Raw genomic sequence first — 19,490 nt, 5'->3', positions numbered from 1 at the left:
CAACTCCCTACTTCCCACCTCTCTATAGAGACCACTCTTCTCAAACAAGAGGTGAATTCCTTACTGCAGGGAGAAGCAACAGATACGTCCCTCTGCAATACCAAGGGTGGAGAGGGTTTTACTTGACCTACTTTCCTGATCCCCAAAAAGAAGAATGATTGGAGACCAGTCCTCGACCTCCCACCATCTTAACTGCTTCATTCGCAAACTCAGATTTCACAGCGTCACATTGGCAACGATCTTTTAGCTAAGGGCATGTGGTTCACAGTTCTTAATATGATGGATGCCTACTGTCATGTGGACGTTCATCCCTCTCACAGACGCTTTCTCAGATTCATGGTGGGCTCTGACCATTTTCAGTATAGAATTCTCCCCTTTGGAATAGAAATCGCCCCCCGAGTCTTTAGCAAGATATTATCAGTTGCAGTGGCCCACGTCAGACATCGTGGTCTCATTGTCTTCTCCTGTCTCAATGACTGGCTCCTTGTTGCCACATCCCGCCAGGAAGCCTATGCATCAACTTCCATGATGCTACATCTCCTCTCTTCACTGGGAGTCAGTGTAAACATCAGAAAATCTGTTCTCACCCACACACAATCTCTGGATTTCATCAGGGCAACCTTAAATTCTATCACCCCAAAAGCATACCTGCCTATGGCCAGGTTTCAGACAATGAACAATATCATAGCTCATGTCACAAGCAACCCTCGAGTACCGGTCAAAACGTGTCTGTCTCTCTGAGATCATATGGCCTCATGCACTATGTCACTCCATTCGCAAGACTCCACCTTCATTGCTTTCAAACTTGGCTGCAGTGGTTATACTCCCCAAGCCATCATTTCATGAACCTCATGGTGACAGTTCTGGCTAAGGCACTGTCTTCCCTACTATGCTGAACAAATCCGTGTCAGGCATGCGTTTATGTCCCCTTTCTCCCTTCCTCTCCTGACAGGACCATCATTATGGACACATCCCTATTCGGCTGTGGAGCCTACACGAACAGCCACATGGCACAAGATGCATGGACATCTCGAGAGGCCAGAATGCACATCAATATCCTGGAGTTGCAAGAAGTACAGAAGCCATGCAAGTCCTTTCTTCCATTCTTCTACACTCACCATGTTGTTATAATGTCAGACAATGCTACATCTTTGACACCAACAAGCAAGTGGGAGCGCGATCCGTCTCTGTGTGTGCAGAAGCAGCCAGCCTCTGGAACTGGTGTATCAGCAATCAAATCACCCTATCCACAGCCTATCTCCTGAGGAAGCAAAAAGTGCTCACAGATTCTCTCCGAAGATATTTCTCCGTCAACCACAAGTGGGAGCTCCATGATTCTGTACTATGTACTCTATGGGGAACCCCACCCAGTGATCTTCTTTGCTTCTCAAGCAAACAGGAAATGCGTCATGTATTGCTCCAGAAAAGCCCTAGCTCACCACTCCCAGGATGAGGTTTTTCTTCTTACTTGGTCAGACCAATTCAACTATGCCTTCCCTTCACTACAGCTCCTACCACGAGTTCTACATAGAATCTGCCAGGACAGAGTAAGGGTCATCTTGATCTCCACCTTCTGGCCCAGTCAGTTCTGGTTTCCCAACCTCTTATGCATGGTTTCTATGAATCCCAATATTCCTCCAATAAGAGTGCTGTGGTCAGATAAAAAGAACTCTGCCTGGGTTTCCCTTGATGGTGTATTTTGGGAAGCATGTAGAAGGTCACTGGGGTAGGTTCATGGGGAATGCGGTTATAGAGTTTCTCTTGGAGTTGTTTGGGGAAGGATTTGATGATATCCTTGAACTCCTGGATAAATTGTGGTATGGGATCTTCTTTGAGTTCTTTATAGGTAACCCCTTTCCTCCTCTGAGTTGGCAGCAACAGGGGCCGGGTTCAGTATCCAGGGGTTCCGTTTCAATAACACAATGCAAAACCGGCTCAAGTCCCCACCCAGTGACCTGGGACAACTACATATCACCTCTCCAGGCACCTCTAGGAGGCAATACTTCCCCACTTGCAAGCACGGAGTCCAAGTGTAGCAAAATCCTTTTAATAAAGGAGGTAAACAATGCAGCATTACGTTGGAGAAACACCACAAACAGCATTATAACACAAACCATGAGCAAAAAACCCCACCTCCAAGTACATTTGGCAATGTCCTTTTCCCCTCAAAAAGCAGCAAAGAATCCTGTGGCACCTTATAGACTAACAGACGTTTTGAAGCATGAGATTTCGTGGGTGAATACCCACTTCCTCAGATGCATGTGGTGGAAATTTCCAGGGGCAGGTATATATATGTAGGCAAGCTAGAGATAATGAGGTAGTTCGATCAGGGAGGATGAGGCCCTGTTCTAGCAGTTGAGGTGTGAAAACCAAGGGAGGAGAAACTGGTTCTGTAATTGGCAAGCCATTCACAGTCTTTGTTTAATCCTGAGCTGATGGTGTCAAATTTGCAGATGAACTGAAGCTCAGCAGTTTCTCTTTGAAGTCTGATCCTGAAGTTTTTTTCTGCAGGATGGCCACCTTGAGGTCTGCTATAGTGTGGCCAGGGAGGTTGAAGTGTTCTCCTACAGGTTTTTGTATATTGCCATTCCTAATATCTGATTTTTGTCCGTTTATCCTTTTCCATAGCGACTGTCCAGTTTGGCCGATGTACATAGCAGAGGGGCATTACTGGCATATGATGGCGTATATTACATTGGTGGACGTGCAGGTGAATGAACCGGTACAGGGTGGTGGTAATGTGACCATCACGTATTTGCACCGTGGTGTCTAGGAAGTGGACCTCCCGTGTATATTGGTCCAGGCTGAGGTTGATGGTGGGGTGGAAGCTGTTGAAATCGTGGTGGAATTTTTCCAGAGACTCCTTCCCATGGGTCCAGATGATGAAGATGTCATCAATGTAGCGTAGGTAGAGACCCTCAGGGTCTTAAGTCCAAATCACCCCAGAGTTCAAAAGTTCATCTGCAGAGTTTTACCCCTCCCAGCCTGGTTGGAAATGGGGGGGCACACAGGGTGTAAAGGGGCACCTTACGTGGGCCAAGGCCAACTGCCCCGCCTCTCCGTGAAGACCTACTGCAACCTTCACCATGAACAGCTCTGCTCCACTCCTCCAGCCATCCCCGCAAACTGCTCTGCTCCACTTGCTGTTCCATGGGCCGCTCCAACTATCCCACACACTGCTCCACTCCACCAGATGCTCCACTCACCTGCCATCCCATGAACTACTCCAGCTGTCCTCACAATCAGCTCATCTCCACTCTGCTGTGCTAGGCCACTCCAACCATCCTGCAAACTGCTCTGCCAGCCCTTAGCAGTATATCTTCAAGCTCCCCCCACTAGTTAACACAGCACTTAGTGATCTCAGCTCTTAGTGATTTCAGCTTGTAGTTGGGGAGTCCTGGTGCTGGTGCACCACTGGTCCAAAGTGAATTCAACCCAGCAGCCTCTAGCTAGATTCCTAATAGAATCAAAATTAGCTCTGCTATTCAACAGTGGAGGGAGGGAAGAGGAAGAGGTGCAATTGGTATGCCAGGCCCTCAAAAGGGGCCCATACTACCAGGTACATATACCTGCCCCCAACCTCTCTCCATTCACTAGGTTTTGGCTCCCATGTCCCTTGTCTAGTGAGTGCTACTTAATTGATGGTGAAACTCTCTGTCTTAAAGCAGTTTCATAGTTCCTCATTCACATAATCAGGGTGACAACACTTTATTCCCTCTGCCCCAATAACAAAGATATTGGGGATCCCACAGCTGTCAAAGTAACCATCCCAGGCTGCCGTGGGCTATGCTAGGCAGGGAGGGTGTGCAAATGCAAATACCTGAAATTCCTTTCCACACTCTCCATAATTCACCACCAGATGTCAGGGTAGAGCTCATCCTGACTCTGCTTACATATAGTTGGTGGCGTTAGAGAATTGTTGGTTGGCCTAGCTAATGTAGTCATCACAGTTGGGGACTATGATGGCCCCTCCACTTTTTCTGCTGGTTTGATCACCATCCCATGGTTGAATTTCTGTATAGCTGTCCTCTCAGCAGTGTGGAGACTGTGGTAGATGGGATGTTTGTTAAGGATTTCAGTCAGTTTTTTTTCTGAAGCAATCGGTGTTATGATCAAGAGTGTGGCTTTGTCCACAGTGGGATTTCCAGTCAGATGATTCTTTTTTCTCATGACTGTCAGTGGGAACATGGAAATTGTGGGTGATGTCATCATTGTTGTGAAAAAATTCTTGGCAGAGTTGTGGAAGTATTCTTCCAGTTCTCCACGTATTATTATGGTATAAGGTTCTGTTGTGGTGCAGAAGACCAGTCCCTTGGAGAGTACAGATAATTCAGCTCCAGTTAGGGATAGTTTTGATAAAATTATAACCAAGCTTCTTACCTCAGACCACTTCCTTTGTTGCTTTAGGTGCCGTCCACGTGATGGGTATGGGGAGAGAGAGGGTCCTGACCTAAGGAGCCTGGTCGATAAGACCACTGAAAGCATGTGGTGAGAAAACTTTACTTTGAATTTAACACAATTTGAGTTAGGCACTAGTTGTGTTTCATGTAACCACTTCTGACTTTTATGCCTCATTACTTGTACTCACTTAAAATCTATCTCTTTGCAGTTAATAACCTTGCTTTATTGTTTTATCTAATCCAGTGTGTTTGAATTGAAGTATGTGGGAAACACTATTTAGGGTGGCAATTTGTGTGCATTTTATTTCTATTATAAGAAATAATGGACTTTACATAATTTGTATTGTCAAGAAAAAGCTGGGCAGTACAGGACATAAATTTCTGGGGGAAAATCTAAGACTGGGGGGTGTTGGGGTCACCCTGGAGTATAACCAATGCTGGTAAGAGCCTGAGTGTAACCCAAGTGTGGGCTGGCACGCTGCAGTTACACACAAACACTAATGTGTGGCTGGAAGGCTGTTTGTGAGGAGCCCAGGTGGGAACTCCTTCAGCAAGGCAATGCAAGGCACCTAGTGTTGCAGGGCAAGTGTAACATGTCGGCTTGGCCAGAGGTGTCGCATGGAGGGGTATGCTCAGTAACACTCCTGAAACTGGCTGTCCTCACTCTGTATCCTTCCCCCCCCCCCCGTCCCCTCCACTATTGGCAGGTACAGGTCATCTCTGGGCTTGGCAAAATTGCTATGGTACAATCTCCAGTGCTCTCTCTATATTGAAGCTTCTGCTTTTTTTAAAACAGTTCCCTCTTTTATTATAATACATGAAAAAAGCTCTGTGAATGACTGGTTCATTTAAGTTCTTTCACAGCCAAACCAGGTGGCTGGGACTTCTTCAGTTTCTCAGCCTTCTCCTTGCATGGCTACACTTGCAGATGTAGAGCGTTGTGAGTTAAACCCACCTTCGGAGAGCGCAGTATGGAAAGCGCTGCAGTGTGTCCACACTCTCAGCTGCAAATGCACTAGCATGACCACATTTATGGCATTTGCAATGGCATTGGGAGTGGTGCATTATGGGCAGCTATCCCACAGAACACCTCTTCCCATTCTGGTGCTGCGGTTCGTGGGAAGCAGGTGAGGGGCAGGTGCGGGGCATTCTGGGTCTTGTCCCCACGCCGCATGATGAATCACTTCACATCCCAGCAATCCCTGTGCTTCCATCCACATTTGGCGCCATCTTTCAATGTTTTTTGTACTGTGTGCTCTGTCTTCCCTTTCGGTCTGCGGGAATGGACCTCGAAGTGCTGAGGAATATGCTGATGGGTCTCACCAGCACATCATGAATGGCAGTTGAGTTACTGCTTAAGCTACAAACTGACAGTGAGGAGTCCTACAATGATGTCAGCTCTCATAATGCATATGACATGAGATTGCCTGTGGCATTCACGGACATGCTCACCGCAGTGGAACGCCACTTCTGGGCTTGGGAAAAAAGCACTGAGTGGTCGGATCACATTGTCATGCAAGTCTGGGATGACTAGCAGTGGCTGCAGAACTTTCAGATGAGAAAAGCAACTTTCATGGGACTGTGTGATGAGCTCGCCCCCACCCTGCGATGCAAAGACACGAGATTGAGAGCTGCCCTGATGGTGGAGAAGCAGGTGGCTATTGCAATCTGGCAACTTGAGACAGCTACCGATCAATCACTAACCAGTTTGGAGTGGGAAAGTCGACCGTTGGAATCATGTTGATGCAAGTTTGCACGGCCATTAATCGCATCCATGCTTGACATTGTGGCTGGCTTTGCACAAATGGGTTTCCCTAACTGCGGCGGGGCAATAGATGGGAAGCATATTCCAATTCTGGCCCACCTAGCCTCCGAGTACGTTAATTGGAAGGGGTATTTCTCTATGGTTCTCCAGGTGCTTGTGGATCACCGTGGGCATTTCACTGACATTAACGCAGGCTGGTCCAGAAAGGTGCATGACGCATGCATCTTTCGGAACAGAGGCCTGTTCAGGAAACTGCAAGCCGGGACTTTTTTCCCAGACCAGAAGATCACCGTAGGGAAAGTCGAAATGCCCACCGTGATCCTTGGAGACTCCGCTTACCCATTAATGCCGTGGCTCATGAAACCCTACACAGAGAGCCTTGACAGCAGCAAGGAGTGGTTCAACAACAGGCTGAGTTGGTGCAGAATGACTGTGGTGTGTGCTTTTGGCCATTTAAAGGGTCACTGGTGCTGTCTGCACGGGAAGCTGGACCTGGCTGATGACAACATCCCCACGGTTATATCTGCGTGCTGTACCCTCCATAACATTTGTGAAGGGAAGGGTGAAATATTCACTCAGGCATGGACCTTTGAGGTTCAACACCTGGAGGCAGAATTTGAACAGCCAGAGAGCAGGGAGGGGCTGCAAGAATTAGGGATGCCTTGAGGGAGCAATTTGAGGCTAAAAGCCACCAGTAATGTTTGGTGCCCTGCACGGGAGTGAAGTGCTGTGGTTCCGTTAGTAGGAATCTGTTTCTGCTACACTCACTTGCAGTGCCTGTTGTTTTTCTAGGCTAAGGTATCTTTTACTTAATGCAATAATAAAGAATGTTTTCAAAGCCAAAAAATCCATTTATTGAAAAGAAAATTCATTTATTGAAAAGAAACACAACTGCTTGGGAAACAGAAAGTGCAAGGGAGTGGGGTGGGGAACAGTACAATCACAGATTTGCGTATGTCCTATTATCATACTCAGCCTTCCTGTCTGGAGTGCTGTGCAATGAGTGCTGCACTTCTGGCTGGCTAAAATGCATGGTGATGAGGGTTGAGTGCAGTGGGTAGGGATCATAGTTTGCAGGGCTGAGTGGTGACGCTACAGGTGTTGGAGGCAGCCGGTGGTGATAAGAACCCGGATGTTAAGGAAAGTGGGTTGGAGGTGACATGGGGGCACAAAGAAAAGAGTTTGGGGATAAGGGCTGCAGGGGAAGGGGGCACAGGTGTGGAAGTGCTCCGCCTGCATTGCTACGAGCGCCTGTATTGAGTCCACTTGGCGCTCCACAATGCTTAGCAGCCGCTCCATGCTTTCATGCCGGCCATCCGCATTCTGCTGGCAGACCCTCCTTTCACTCTCCCGCCACTCCTGCACTTTTTAATGTTCATTAATGGACTGCTGCATTACTTCATGCAGCAGGTCTTTTTTGATTCTATGTGGCCACTTCCTGATTCTTTGGAGTCTTTCGGTTGTTGATAACAAGGACAGCTGAGATCTCAAGGTTGCATCTGTAAAGCCAAAATGCAACACTTAACAGAGGCAGCATTGTTCACACCAGACAGAGCAATGATTCCCTCATACTTAAGGGCAAGCACAGTCTACACAACAGCAGAAATTGCCCATCCCAAAGCAAGTGCACATAACTCACAGGAGCCCCCAGAAAGGTGAGTAAGCACAGGGGCAAGTTTCATGGCCTTACTGTCCTCTGGGGTTCTGTGTCTTGGAGAGAGCCAACAGCTGCAGGGGCCCCCTATACTGAACACTGTCCCCACATTTTTCACAGGAGTTCATCCTGGAAGATATCTCGCTGCTGAGGGTGACCTGGGAAGGAAGGGAGGGGCTTCTACTACAATGCGGCTTCTGCCCTGGCCCATCTGCAGCTTGCCTGTGTGCAGCAATGGACCCCCACCCCTCATGGCACAGTGGCACAGACATGTTAGCCTGACTGGGACAAGGAGCACAGTAGCTCTGCCAAGGAACTTGCGCAAGCGGATTGCCCAGCTTCTGTATGAGACCTTTGAAGAGATCATGAGGCCGATTACCGCGATGTGAGAGAGAACATCAATGCCCTATTCAGCATCTAGGCATGCATGCAGCCCTAACCCTCCTCGCCCCAAGAGCCTGCACTGAACAACTTCCTTCCCAAAATAAAAGCCGCTTACTGGACACCTCCTCTGTCTGCCCAACGGTATCGTAATTCCTATGACTGGAGCGCAGCTGGGACTGGACAGCTTCCTCTCCCAAACACTGATGGGGTCCAGCACCTTGCCATTGCTCCATACTGGGGATCGCCTGACACATGGAGGCGTGGTCACCTGGAAAGAGTCACTGAGAGCACTCCACGCCTGGCTGACAAAACAGGAAGGGGATTTTCAAAATTCCCAGAGTATTTAAAGGATGGATCTGATGGTTGGTCACCTGAAGGCAGGGCAGTAGAGTTCAAAGTGATGACCAGAGTGTCTAGAACAGGCATTGTGGGACACTTCTGGAGGCTGATCAGAGTGCATTAATAAACCAGGGCGTCCACACTGGCGCTGCAGCGCTACAGCTGGGGTGCATCAAGCGTTTTGCTTCTTATTGAGGTGGATTATCAGGAGTGCTCCAGCCGCAGAGTCTGGGTGCTCTACGTGCCTTGCCATTGTGGATGCATCATGAGTTAGGGTGCCCAGGGCTGCTTTAATGCGCTCTAACTTGCCAGTGTAGCCAAGTCCCTTGTCTGTGATGAGCAGAGTGTATAGGTACTGGCTTCAGCAGGTCTTGAATTTCATGGTTTTTGTTCTTTTTTATATTAACAGATTTTGCATCCTTCCTCCTGACTGTGATCAGGAAGTCTTTAATTTCTTCAATTTTGTGTGCCATGGTGATGGGCAGAGCTCCAGGCACTTGCTGCTCAAGCAGCCACAAACATGATGGTGAAAAGCCTGTAAAAGAAGGAGTAATATGAAGACATAGCAAAATACTAGTATTGTCACTGTACTATTGAGTTTGTTGAAACTGCAGCAGTGGTGAATTATGGGTCTGAATTTTCTCAGCATAGACACCCTGAAGATGTATGTATTTCTGGAATGTAACCCAACCCTGAACAATATAGTCTCATGCTGAAGTCCCTGTTCAGCTTTCAGCTGTAACATGAACAAACAAAAAACAAACACCTGTTTAGTTACTGTGATTTGCATTGTAATGGTTTTCAAAGAAAAAGAGATTAGAGCAGTTTCACATGCCAAACAGGTTAATTAGTTTGGATCAAATAGTATAAGTGACTTAGGCCTTGTCTACACTGCCACTTTACAGCGCTGCAACTTTCTAAGCATTGCAAGTTTCAGCACTATAAAGTGGCAGTGTAGACAGTGCATCAGCACTAGCAGCTACTTCCCTCGTGGAGGTGGGTTTTTTATAGTGCTGGGAGCAGGGCCAGCTCTGACTTTTTTGATGCCCCAAGCAAAAAAACACAAAACAAAAAAACCCTGGGCACAGGGAGGCCGGACTCAGAGGCAAAGCCAAAAAAAACCAAAACAAACACCACAGGGTGCAGGGCGGCTGGACCCAGAGGCAAAGCGAAAAAAAACAACAACAAACCCCTGGGTGCAGGGCATCCGGACCTGGACCCAGAGCCAAGCAAAAAAACACAAAAACAAAAAAATTGGGCAGTCGTGCCGCCCTATGATTGGACGGAATGCCTCCCCTTAGTATCTGCTGCCCCAAGCACAAGCTTGCTCGGCTGGTGCCTGGAGCCGGCCCTGGCTGGGACAGAGCTCATGCCGCAACTACAAAGCCATGTTAAAGCACTGCCGGAGTGAAGACATGCCCTCAGTATTATTTTGTGTGTGTGTGTGTGTGTGTGTATCTTCTTGATACTAAATGACTGGTTAACTTCATTAGTTTAATCTTATAACTCTGCATTGTTTAAATGTTTAACATTTAAATTTCTTCCTTTATGGATTTACTCTAAATTTTCAGTCTAGCCACAAATGACTTTTCTCCTCAATGTGTGTTTACCTTCCCACTACTCTCTCTTTCCCCCCCGAACAAACCCCATTGGAAATTAACAAAACTTATTTACTTGCGTGGTTCTGCACCACCATTTATTATATCAGCTCCGCTCTGCACATAATTTATATTAATTAACTGCTGCTTTCACGGCCAGCAGAAGGAATTGCAAGAACACAGTATTGTGTAGGTCCTACATAAACAATTATATTATTTCAGAATGGTAGCACTCTTTTCTTCCTTCTTATTTAAGTTATAGCTTTGAAACACACACACACATGCACGTGCACACACAAGACCTGGGGAAAATTTCTGACTATATTAGTGTCCATTGAAGGAGTCCATCACAATAATTTGTCTAGTTGGGGATTGTGGATATGGAAAGAGATACATTAGATGAATATAACACTATTGACTTCAGTGGTGCATTTGAAGCAGAGTGTGTGGTTTGGTTTTTTGGTTTCACTCTTGTACATGCGACCCACAAGCCATGTGTGCCATAGCTTTTGTTGGTTATATTATACTGGCTCAAAAGAACCATCTCGGGACTAATGGGATTTTCACATTTATTCTAGGCTTTCACTCATTGTCATCAGACATCACCGGTGTGGTGCTCTGCTCTGTTCAGTGTTGATAACAGTCGGCTGCGTGTGTGTGTTCCCTCTGTGTGCTGCCCCGGCTCTGCACAGATAGCTGACCCAGCAGACCCTGAGAGAACCCTCAATGACCACAGACTCTGATAAGGTACGAAGGCACCCGGCCTGGTTTATTGTCAAATGAAACACAGTCTCTAGCTCTCCGGATCAGAAGTCTGCTAGTACATATGTGCTCCCTGACAATGGACTGGCTCAGACAGTGACGGGAGTTACCACTGTCCCCTAGGCCACACAAAGACAACTCTTCAGAGGTACACTTTTATAGACAGGTACAAACAAGTTACATATCACTCCTGACTCTTAGAAGTGCAACCCCTCTACATGTCAGGGTGCCATCTCTCACTTTGTACATGTTGGTGCAAACAAAACTGTATCCTATTACACTCCTGCCCCTATCTTTAGGATGGGTCAGGCTATTCTTTGTTATTGTTAGCCAAATAGGGCCCGTTTCCCCCTGGAGCTTACCTAATTACACCAAGGAGGCACGGAGGACAAGAAGACGGGTACCACACCTTTATTCTCGTTCAGCTGAACGGGTGTTTCTTCTCGACTAGTGCCAGAGAAGAAGAACACACCTTTCATGGGCGACATGAGCCCCTTTTATAATCACCAACAAACAACTTTAGTTCTCATCCCGTTTACGTCATTATGCTGACCTATAGATAACAGGTTACACAGAATACATGTATTATTTTGGGGAGGGGGATACAAGAGACATCTGTTGCGGATACATTTGTCACTTTGAAGGGAGTATAAGGTACATGCCTTGACCCTCTGGCATTAAATGTCTTTGGGGATACATGAGAAAACAGCTGCATATATTTACGTGCCAAGCAGGCCAATTAGTAAATAGTTGACATGGTTAAATATGAGATTAAATGCCTGTCCTGTCCTTGATCCTCAGGTTCCTTTTATCATTCAAATCCCTAGGCCCTTCCTTTAGCTAAAAGCAGAAGAGGCAGAAGCCAAAATCGCAGGCCTTTTTAAGTCTTAGGCCTTTTCCATCAAGCTTCCCCCCTTAAAAACATTTTAAGAGCTTATGGGCCTTGCACCTTAGATTCTTCCGGCTTGTATAATATCATCATTTGTTGATATGTAACTTGACTAGCCAGTTTTCGGACCACTGCAATTAAGCACGGGGTGAAGCAAGCGACTGTTAATAGGATGGTGATAAAGAGTATAAAAAGGAGGAAACCTTTCCGTAACCATCCCCATTGTGGTAGCCAGGAGGTAAACCAATCTGTGTCCCAGCCGCCCCAGGTCTGTACTGGGACATGTGCTATTTTCCTCATCTCCTTAGTTAACTGTTTCACTGCCTGGCCATTATCGTCTATTTGTAAGCAGCAGTTAGACTCATTAAGTTTTGCACAGAGTCCCCCTTCCTCTGCTAGCAAATAGTCAAGAGCTATGTGGTGCTGGAGAATTGCGTGTCTCATTTGAGTTGATTGATCGGCCAAGAGGTCTAGTGCTGCAGCTGTTTGGTTAGTTATTATTTCCAAGATAGCCTGTAGCCTAATAATTCGATTTAGATTATAAATTGGTTCCCTGGCCCCGGATACAAGCTCACTGGGGTTCCAGGTGGCCGGTCCATAATGTTTGATGATTCTTTCAGGGGGCCATTCTTGAGCTCCCCAATTTTGGGAACTTCCGGCGGTTAAAGTGGAATCCAAGGACCGTTTTTCTCTAACTAAATCATCATAAACTTTAACTCCCAATTTATTTCCTTGGGCTTGAGGTAATAAAAAGAATAAAGGCCTAATATATCCTATGTAACATATTCCCGACCAGTTTGGAGGCAACCTACGATAAGCATGGGATCCACAGATCCAATAGTGGCCTTTTAAGGCCCAGATTCCATTGGCAAAGGGGCCATCCCAGGTTTCAGGGGAATCAGCAGGGCCCGGTTCCTCATAGTATAAGGCGTTGCCTGATTCTATAGGTCCCCCTAGGAATTTGTCCACATTTGGATTACAGTAGTTACATTTCCACGCCCCAGCCCCTGCCTTCCACACACAATTACAACCAAATTTTGGGCTGTTGGTACTAGCCCAAAATTGTCGAAAATGGGTAACTCGGGTTCCATTAAGGTGTTGCCATGCCCACTGATACCACCGTACCACATGGTGCTTGTTAGTGGTGTTATCTCGCTGGCAACTTAGAAAGAGGGCATCAAAGTACCCATCCAATCCTACTGCTTTACAACCATCGCCCCTGTGATTCCAGTAGGAACATCTTACCCAGCTATTGTTAGTTAGCTTTACATGGGTCAAGTTCCATCGTCCTTGGTACTTGAAACAGTCATATGGGCGACAGTGAGGATCCCAGCAATCAAATCCCAGAGATAAAGTCCATTCACACTTACTTTCCCCCATATACCTTCCCTCATGTCTTGTTCGATTAAGGCAAAAGACACCTACTCCAGCAGAATAGAGTCTCCAAGGGCCGTTGTCCTCAGCCCACCTCCCCGTTCCCTTATGTACTATGCTTAAGCTGCTTAGCCACCACTTGGGCTGTACCGGCTGAGCTACCCAGGGCCACTCATTCAATTCTCCCGGACCGCCACATACCCAACAATTAGTAAGATTAAAAGAATTTGCTATTACTTCCCCTAGTTGCATAAACCTATTTTCCCAACCATATGAATAACTAAACATACATATCAGAAAAACAAAGGATGGTTTCATTGTTTCTGTCTCTTAAACAGTCCTTTTAGTCCTTCCAGTCCTTGGTATTCCCAAGTAGAATCTTCGCCTGTGTCTCTCCGGGCTTCCGGAGCCGGAGAGGACAGAGGACTGATGTCCTCTTCAGTCAGGCTGTCCTCTGGGTCAGGGTGCAGGAACCGCTTTACTCGAGTATGGTGCGTCCACTTGTCGCTCCCAAGGACCTTAACGGCGGCCTGGCTGATGAGCGATACAGTATGTGGACCGTCCCACCGTGGCGTGAGGGGATCATGCTTCCACTTTTTGACGAGGACCTGATCACCGATCTGGAAGGAGTGCACAGGTTGCTCCAAGGGAAGGGTCTGGAAAGGTGCTGCGTATCGATGTAACTGTAACAAAACAGATTGTAGCGCAGAAACCTGTTTCCACAAAGAGTCATTCCCCACTTCCCAGTTTACATCCTCTTGGTACCCCGGAATGAGTACTCGGGGAGGGAACCCAAAGACCAGTTCAAAGGGTGAAAGTTTCAGACCCTTACGTGGGGCCCTCCGAATACGAGTAAGGGCGAGCGGTAGAGCGTCAGGCCACTTCAAACCAGATTCTATACACAGTTTTGTGAGAGTGTCCTTAAGAGTTCTATTCATTCTTTCCACTTGGCCCGAGCTTTGTGGTCTCCAGGGCGTATGCAATTTCCATTGGATCCCAAGGGCTCGTGACACCTGCTGAACCACCTGGGAGATAAAATGACTTCCCCGGTCTGACTCAATCACCTCCGGGAGGTGAAAGTGGGGAAGTATTTCATGTAACAGGGCTTTGGTGACGGCTCGTGCCTGACAATGTCGTGTAGGGTAACACTCCACCCATCCAGTAAATTGATCAACAAAGACAAGCAAATACTTACAACCCCTACAAGGGGGGACTTCAGCAAAGTCCACCTGCCACCTTTGAAAAGGGTAGGCAGCCCAGGGCCAACCTCCCATTGGGGCAGGGGGACCGCACCCCTTTTGGTTTGTTCGCTGACAAACGGAGCAGTTATTTACAATTCTTTGGGCTTCCATGTGTGCACCTAATCCCCGAAGGGACCGGGTGATCAAATCGACCATAGCTCCTGATCCCAAATGTCCCTCCTTATGTAGGGATCAGAGAATCTCCTGAAGCACTGGTCTAGGTACAAAAATCTCCCTCCCTGGCAACTTCCACCACCCAGAGGGAGTTTGTTGGGCCCCTGCAGCCTGCGCGTGGGACACCTCCTCTGCTGTATAGTGGGGAGCAGGGGTTCTGGCTTCCGTATCCTGGACCCAGAGGAGCCATATGGCTCCTTCCCGTGCGGCTTCTTTCGCGGCTTGATCAGCCATTCTATTGTACTTTCGTTGTTCAGTTTCAGGGGCCCTCCCATGTGCACGCACGTGTATCACTGCTACCCGGAGGGGAAGCATCAGGGCTTCAAGTAATGATTTGATAAGGGCCCCATGGGCTATTCTTTGGCCTGAAGCCATAATGAAACCCCTTTCTTTCCATAGGGTTCCGTAGGCATGCACCATCATGTATGCATAACGACTGTCAGTGTATACATTAATAGTCTTTCCAGTTCCCATCTGGAGAGCCTCAATAAGAGCCACCAGTTCCGCCGCCTGGGCAGATAAGTTGGGGCTAAGCTTAAACTTGTACATTTCTCCTTCCTTAACTATGACAGCTGCTCCTGTAAATCGCTTCCCATCTTCTACATAACTAGATCCATCTACGTACATTTCAATATCAGGATTGGACCAGGGTAAATCTGAAAGATCAGGGCGGGGTTTAGTTTCTTGTTGTAAGACTTCAATACAATCATGGGGGGGATTAGTCCCATAAGGGACTTGGGGATTTGGCAGTAAGGTAGCTGGATTAAGGGAGCTGACTGTCTTAAAAGTTAGGTTAGGGGCCAACAAAAGTCCCACCTCATATCTAGTATGCCGACTGGGGTTTAAATGCTTTTCCCCGGCTCCTGTTCCCAGTATCTGGGGTATTCCATGGGGCACCACAACCTCAGTATCCCCACCCAAGGTTAGTTTCTCAGCCTCCTGTACCAGGAGAGCGGTTGCAGCCATGGCTCGTAAACAAGCCAGCCAGCCCTTGGCGACCGGGTCCAATACCTTGGAGTAATAACCCACAGGTCGCCAGGCTGGTCCCGACCTTTGACACAGGACTCCCGATGCCACCCCTCTCCTTTCATGAACGTATAGGGTGAATGGCTTCCGGGGATCCGGGAGAGCCAGAGCGGGAGGCTGAACCAAGGCTTCTTTAAGCTCTTGAAATGCTTTTTCTTTTTCCTTGGTCCATACCCAGTTAAGCAGACCCTTTTTAGTAAGGGACTCGTATAATGGTTTAGCCTTCCCTCCGTAGTCGGGGATCCAAAGCCGGCAAAAACCGGTCAGTCCCAAGAAAGCCCTTAGCTCTCTGGGATTTCGGGGTTGAGGGCTTTCGAGTATAGCCTGGATTCTATCTTTACCTAAGCTACGACGTCCCTGACAAAGATGATATCCGAGAAAAGTGACCTGCTGTTTAACCAATTGGGCCTTTTCCCTGGAAACCTTGTACCCCTGTGCTCCAAGAAAGTTAAGGAGTTCTATCGTCTGTTCTTTACAAGCTGTCTCTGTTTCAGTGCTCAAGAGTAAATCATCACAGTACTGAACTACGTTACACAAGGGATGTCCAGCTAGGAACAGGGCAAGGTCTCTTTTTAGCTGGCTGCCAAAAATCTCGGGTGCACAAGTAAGTCCCTGGGGGACAACAGTCCAGAGATACTGAGCCTTGTAATGGGTGTCTGGGTCTTCCCATTCAAAGGCAAACAGTTTCTGAGACTCCTGATCAAGGGGTATAGAAAAGAAAGCGTCTTTCAAATCTATCACTGAAAACCAGCTATGGTTCTTGGGGACTTGGCCCAAGATAGTATGGGGGTTTGGGACAACTGGATAGGGGGCCTCTATTAACTTGTTAATCTGCCTTAGGTCTTGGACTAATCGATATTGCCCATTAGGCTTAGGCACTCCCATTATCGGAGTATTGTATGGGGAGGTGCCCTCTCTTAACCAACCGCACTGCAAAAACTTTTGAATCAGAGGTTTCAGTCCGATCCGAGTGGTTAGCTTAAGGGGGTATTGTCGAATTCGGACTGAGCGACTTCCCTCCTTAAGGGAAATGTGTACTGGTAAAGCGTTTCGAGCCCGAGCAAAACCTCCCTCCTCAGCCCAGACCTCAAGGTTAACCCCCGACAGCTGGTTCCTCTCACTCTCCGGCTGTGCCGGGGGAGGATTTTCAACATTCAAAAGGGCCATTTGATAGTTAGAAATTTGTTGTTTGGGAAGCCTAACTTCCATAGTCCCATTATTATTGAACGAGATTTCTGCCTGCAATTTAGTAAGCAGATCTCATCCTAGCAGCGCAATGGGACAGGAGGGGCTACAAACGAATTGGTGGGATATATGACAGTCTCCTACTTTTACTAGGAGGGGAAGAGATTTTTCTAACTTTATATTTTGTCCTTCTATCCCTTGGACTATAGTACACCCTTGAGCCCTCCCCCGGGGAGCCTCTGCAAGGGGAAGCAAGCTAAGGGTAGCCCCTGTATCAATAAGGGCTTCAACTGGGCGGCCCCCTACCTCAATTGTTACCGTGGGATCCAGGCCAGCGGGCTGTGCCGCCAGGAGGGGCCGCTGGGTCCCTCGGCCTCCCTATACAAATGTCTCGCCTTGCGCCTCGCTATAAAAAACGGGTGTAGGTGGGACTCTGTTTCTGCTTCCCTCCCTCCTGCTATGTCGCTGGGGGCATTCATTCTTCCAGTGCCCCTCCTCCTTACAGATAGCACACTGATTTCGCCCCAAACGGGAGCTTTTTCCCTTCCCTTGTGGTCCTGTTCGTCCCTTAGTTTTGTCCCCCCCTTTCCCACTCTCCCCCTTCAGGGCCATTGCCAGGAGGCAGGCCCCCTTTTTCCGTTCCTCATCATCTCTGCGATCATAAACTTTTAGCGCAATCTCTAAGAGTTCCTCTATGTTTTTACCCGATGCCCCGTCTAATTTCTGCAGTTTCTTCCTAATGTCCTCATAGGACTGCCCAATGAAGAGGGGAATGAGCACTCGCTTTCCATTAGCATCCTCTGGGTCGAGGTCTGTGTATCTTTTACAGGTGTTACACAAGCGCTCATAGAAGGCGGCTGGGTTCTCATTCTTTTCCTGTCGAATATTATACAGCTTGGCCCAATTTGGGGTCTTCCTAATACAGCGTTTCATCCCCTGTACTATAGCTAAAGCATATTTGTGATGGAGCTCTCGACCCGCTGCAGTTGTATGTGACCAGACGGGCGCAGCCTCAGGGAGCTGATTGGGTAAGTCAGCTGCATCCGTTCCCCCTGCTACTAGTGCCTCCCGGGCCTTTGAAAGGAGCAAGCGCCTTTCCTCTGCAGTGAGTAGAGTATTGAGAGCAACTTTCATGTCGCCCCAAGTAGGGTTATGGGCCGAGACCAGGGTTTCAAAAACTGCTGTTAATGGGGCGGGATCGTCCGAGAACGAGGGGTTCTGGTGCTTCCAATTATACAGGTCACTCGTGGTGAAAGGAACATATATCATAGTGAGTCCACCATCATGGGCCACAGTTTCCTTTAGGGGCAGTTCACGCACCAGAACTGTCTCGGCTACAGTTTTGTCTACCGCGGGGCTCTTAGTAAGAGCAAATTTTGTATCTCCCGGGGTGCCTACTATTTTCCATGCCTCCTCGACCGTCCTAGCATGACTACTCCTCAGGCGGCCGGATATCGGGGAGTCCTGACCGTTAAGGTCCTCCCCGTCACTGTCTCCTGAGTTGTCTTCTGGGGTCGTTGGTTTAAAGGGGGGGGGCTGCTTTCTGGGGTATTCGATACAGGAGGAGGGGATTGTGCCGGGGAGGCCGGAAAGCCAGGGTACACTGGAGGAGGGGGCATAGGATCAGGGGCAGTAGGAATCACAGCTGGTGGACAGGGCTTTTTCACAGGGGGACGACCTCGATGCTGATCAGGGGTCCGAGCCATTAAGGCCCTAATGGCTTGGGCTCTACACTCTCGCAACCGGGGGGGCGGGATTAGCTGCAAGATCCTGCCAGATATCTATATAGGGGTACTGGTCCCAATGTCCATCCCCAGTTACAATGTTATGCACAGCTTGTACAGTTTTTAACTTGAGTGATCCCCCAGCGGGCCAATCCACCCCGAATGTTGGCCATTCCACAGTACAGAATTTTATCAAGTCATCCTTGCATAATGCCACTCCATAATCAGCCTGGCGTCTAAACGCCTTCCAATTGTTCAACATACATTCCAAGGGCGTCCCAGCATAAGCGCTTTGTCCGGACCCCATTATGCTCGTGTTTAATTAAACCTGGTCACGGGTTCGACCGACCCCCCTTGCGATTAAGATATCCTGGTCACGGGGTTTCCCCTCGCAGGAGTCTCAGGGCGGCTAGAGTCGGTTTAAGTTCTAGACCTGGTTATTACAATTTTGGCTTCCAGCACAGCATCAATATGAGAAAAAGCAATACTCCCCCCAAAAACAAAAGCAAGCCCTGGGGCTGTTCTATGTCCCAGTAATTATCCAATACGACCCACGGGCTAGTGAAATTAGTGGTATTATTCATTGACCATTGCCTGGCGTACTTAGCATAACCATCAAACATCCACAGTATGTTTCCACACCGGGATTACCTATGAGGTCCAACCACACTGCGGGGGCGTTATATCCTTCAAACCCAAGAGGTAAAACGCACTTACCACCCAGAGTGGCCGCGTCCGGCTGTTGGACCTTCCCCTTCTTCTGGCACCGTCTCGCCTCCGTGTCGTTAGGAGTTCTCTTAGAGAGGACGCAGCCGCCCCGACCGATTGTAACGACCCAAGGCCCGAGCAAACTAGTGGCTCGAGGTGGCCACTCCTCGGAATCGCCCTCGGTCGCCGGTCAGCACCCTCTACAGGGAGAGAAGTCCCGGCGGAGTCGCCATTTGTTAGCCAAATAGGGCCCGTTTCCCCCTGGAG

General features: G+C 48.2%; 1 protein-coding gene across 1 annotated transcript; it reads right to left on the bottom strand.

Annotated features, from left to right (window-relative positions):
• Positions 1-5,244: 5,244 nt before the first annotated feature.
• Positions 5,245-9,059, bottom strand: LOC127057817 (60S ribosomal protein L38-like). The gene is given in 3 exon segments (XM_050966928.1): positions 5,245-5,311; positions 8,872-8,925; positions 8,927-9,059. Coding segments are annotated over 3 exon segments (210 nt in total). The 5' UTR covers positions 9,016-9,059.
• Positions 9,060-19,490: the final 10,431 nt, after the last annotated feature.

The sequence above is a fragment of the Gopherus flavomarginatus genome, chromosome 1 (assembly GCF_025201925.1).
Source record: "Gopherus flavomarginatus isolate rGopFla2 chromosome 1, rGopFla2.mat.asm, whole genome shotgun sequence".
Lineage (NCBI taxonomy): Eukaryota > Metazoa > Chordata > Testudines > Testudinidae > Gopherus > Gopherus flavomarginatus.
The sequence above is the reverse complement of the archived record's forward strand: the minus strand, read 5'-3'. Positions and strand labels throughout refer to the sequence as shown.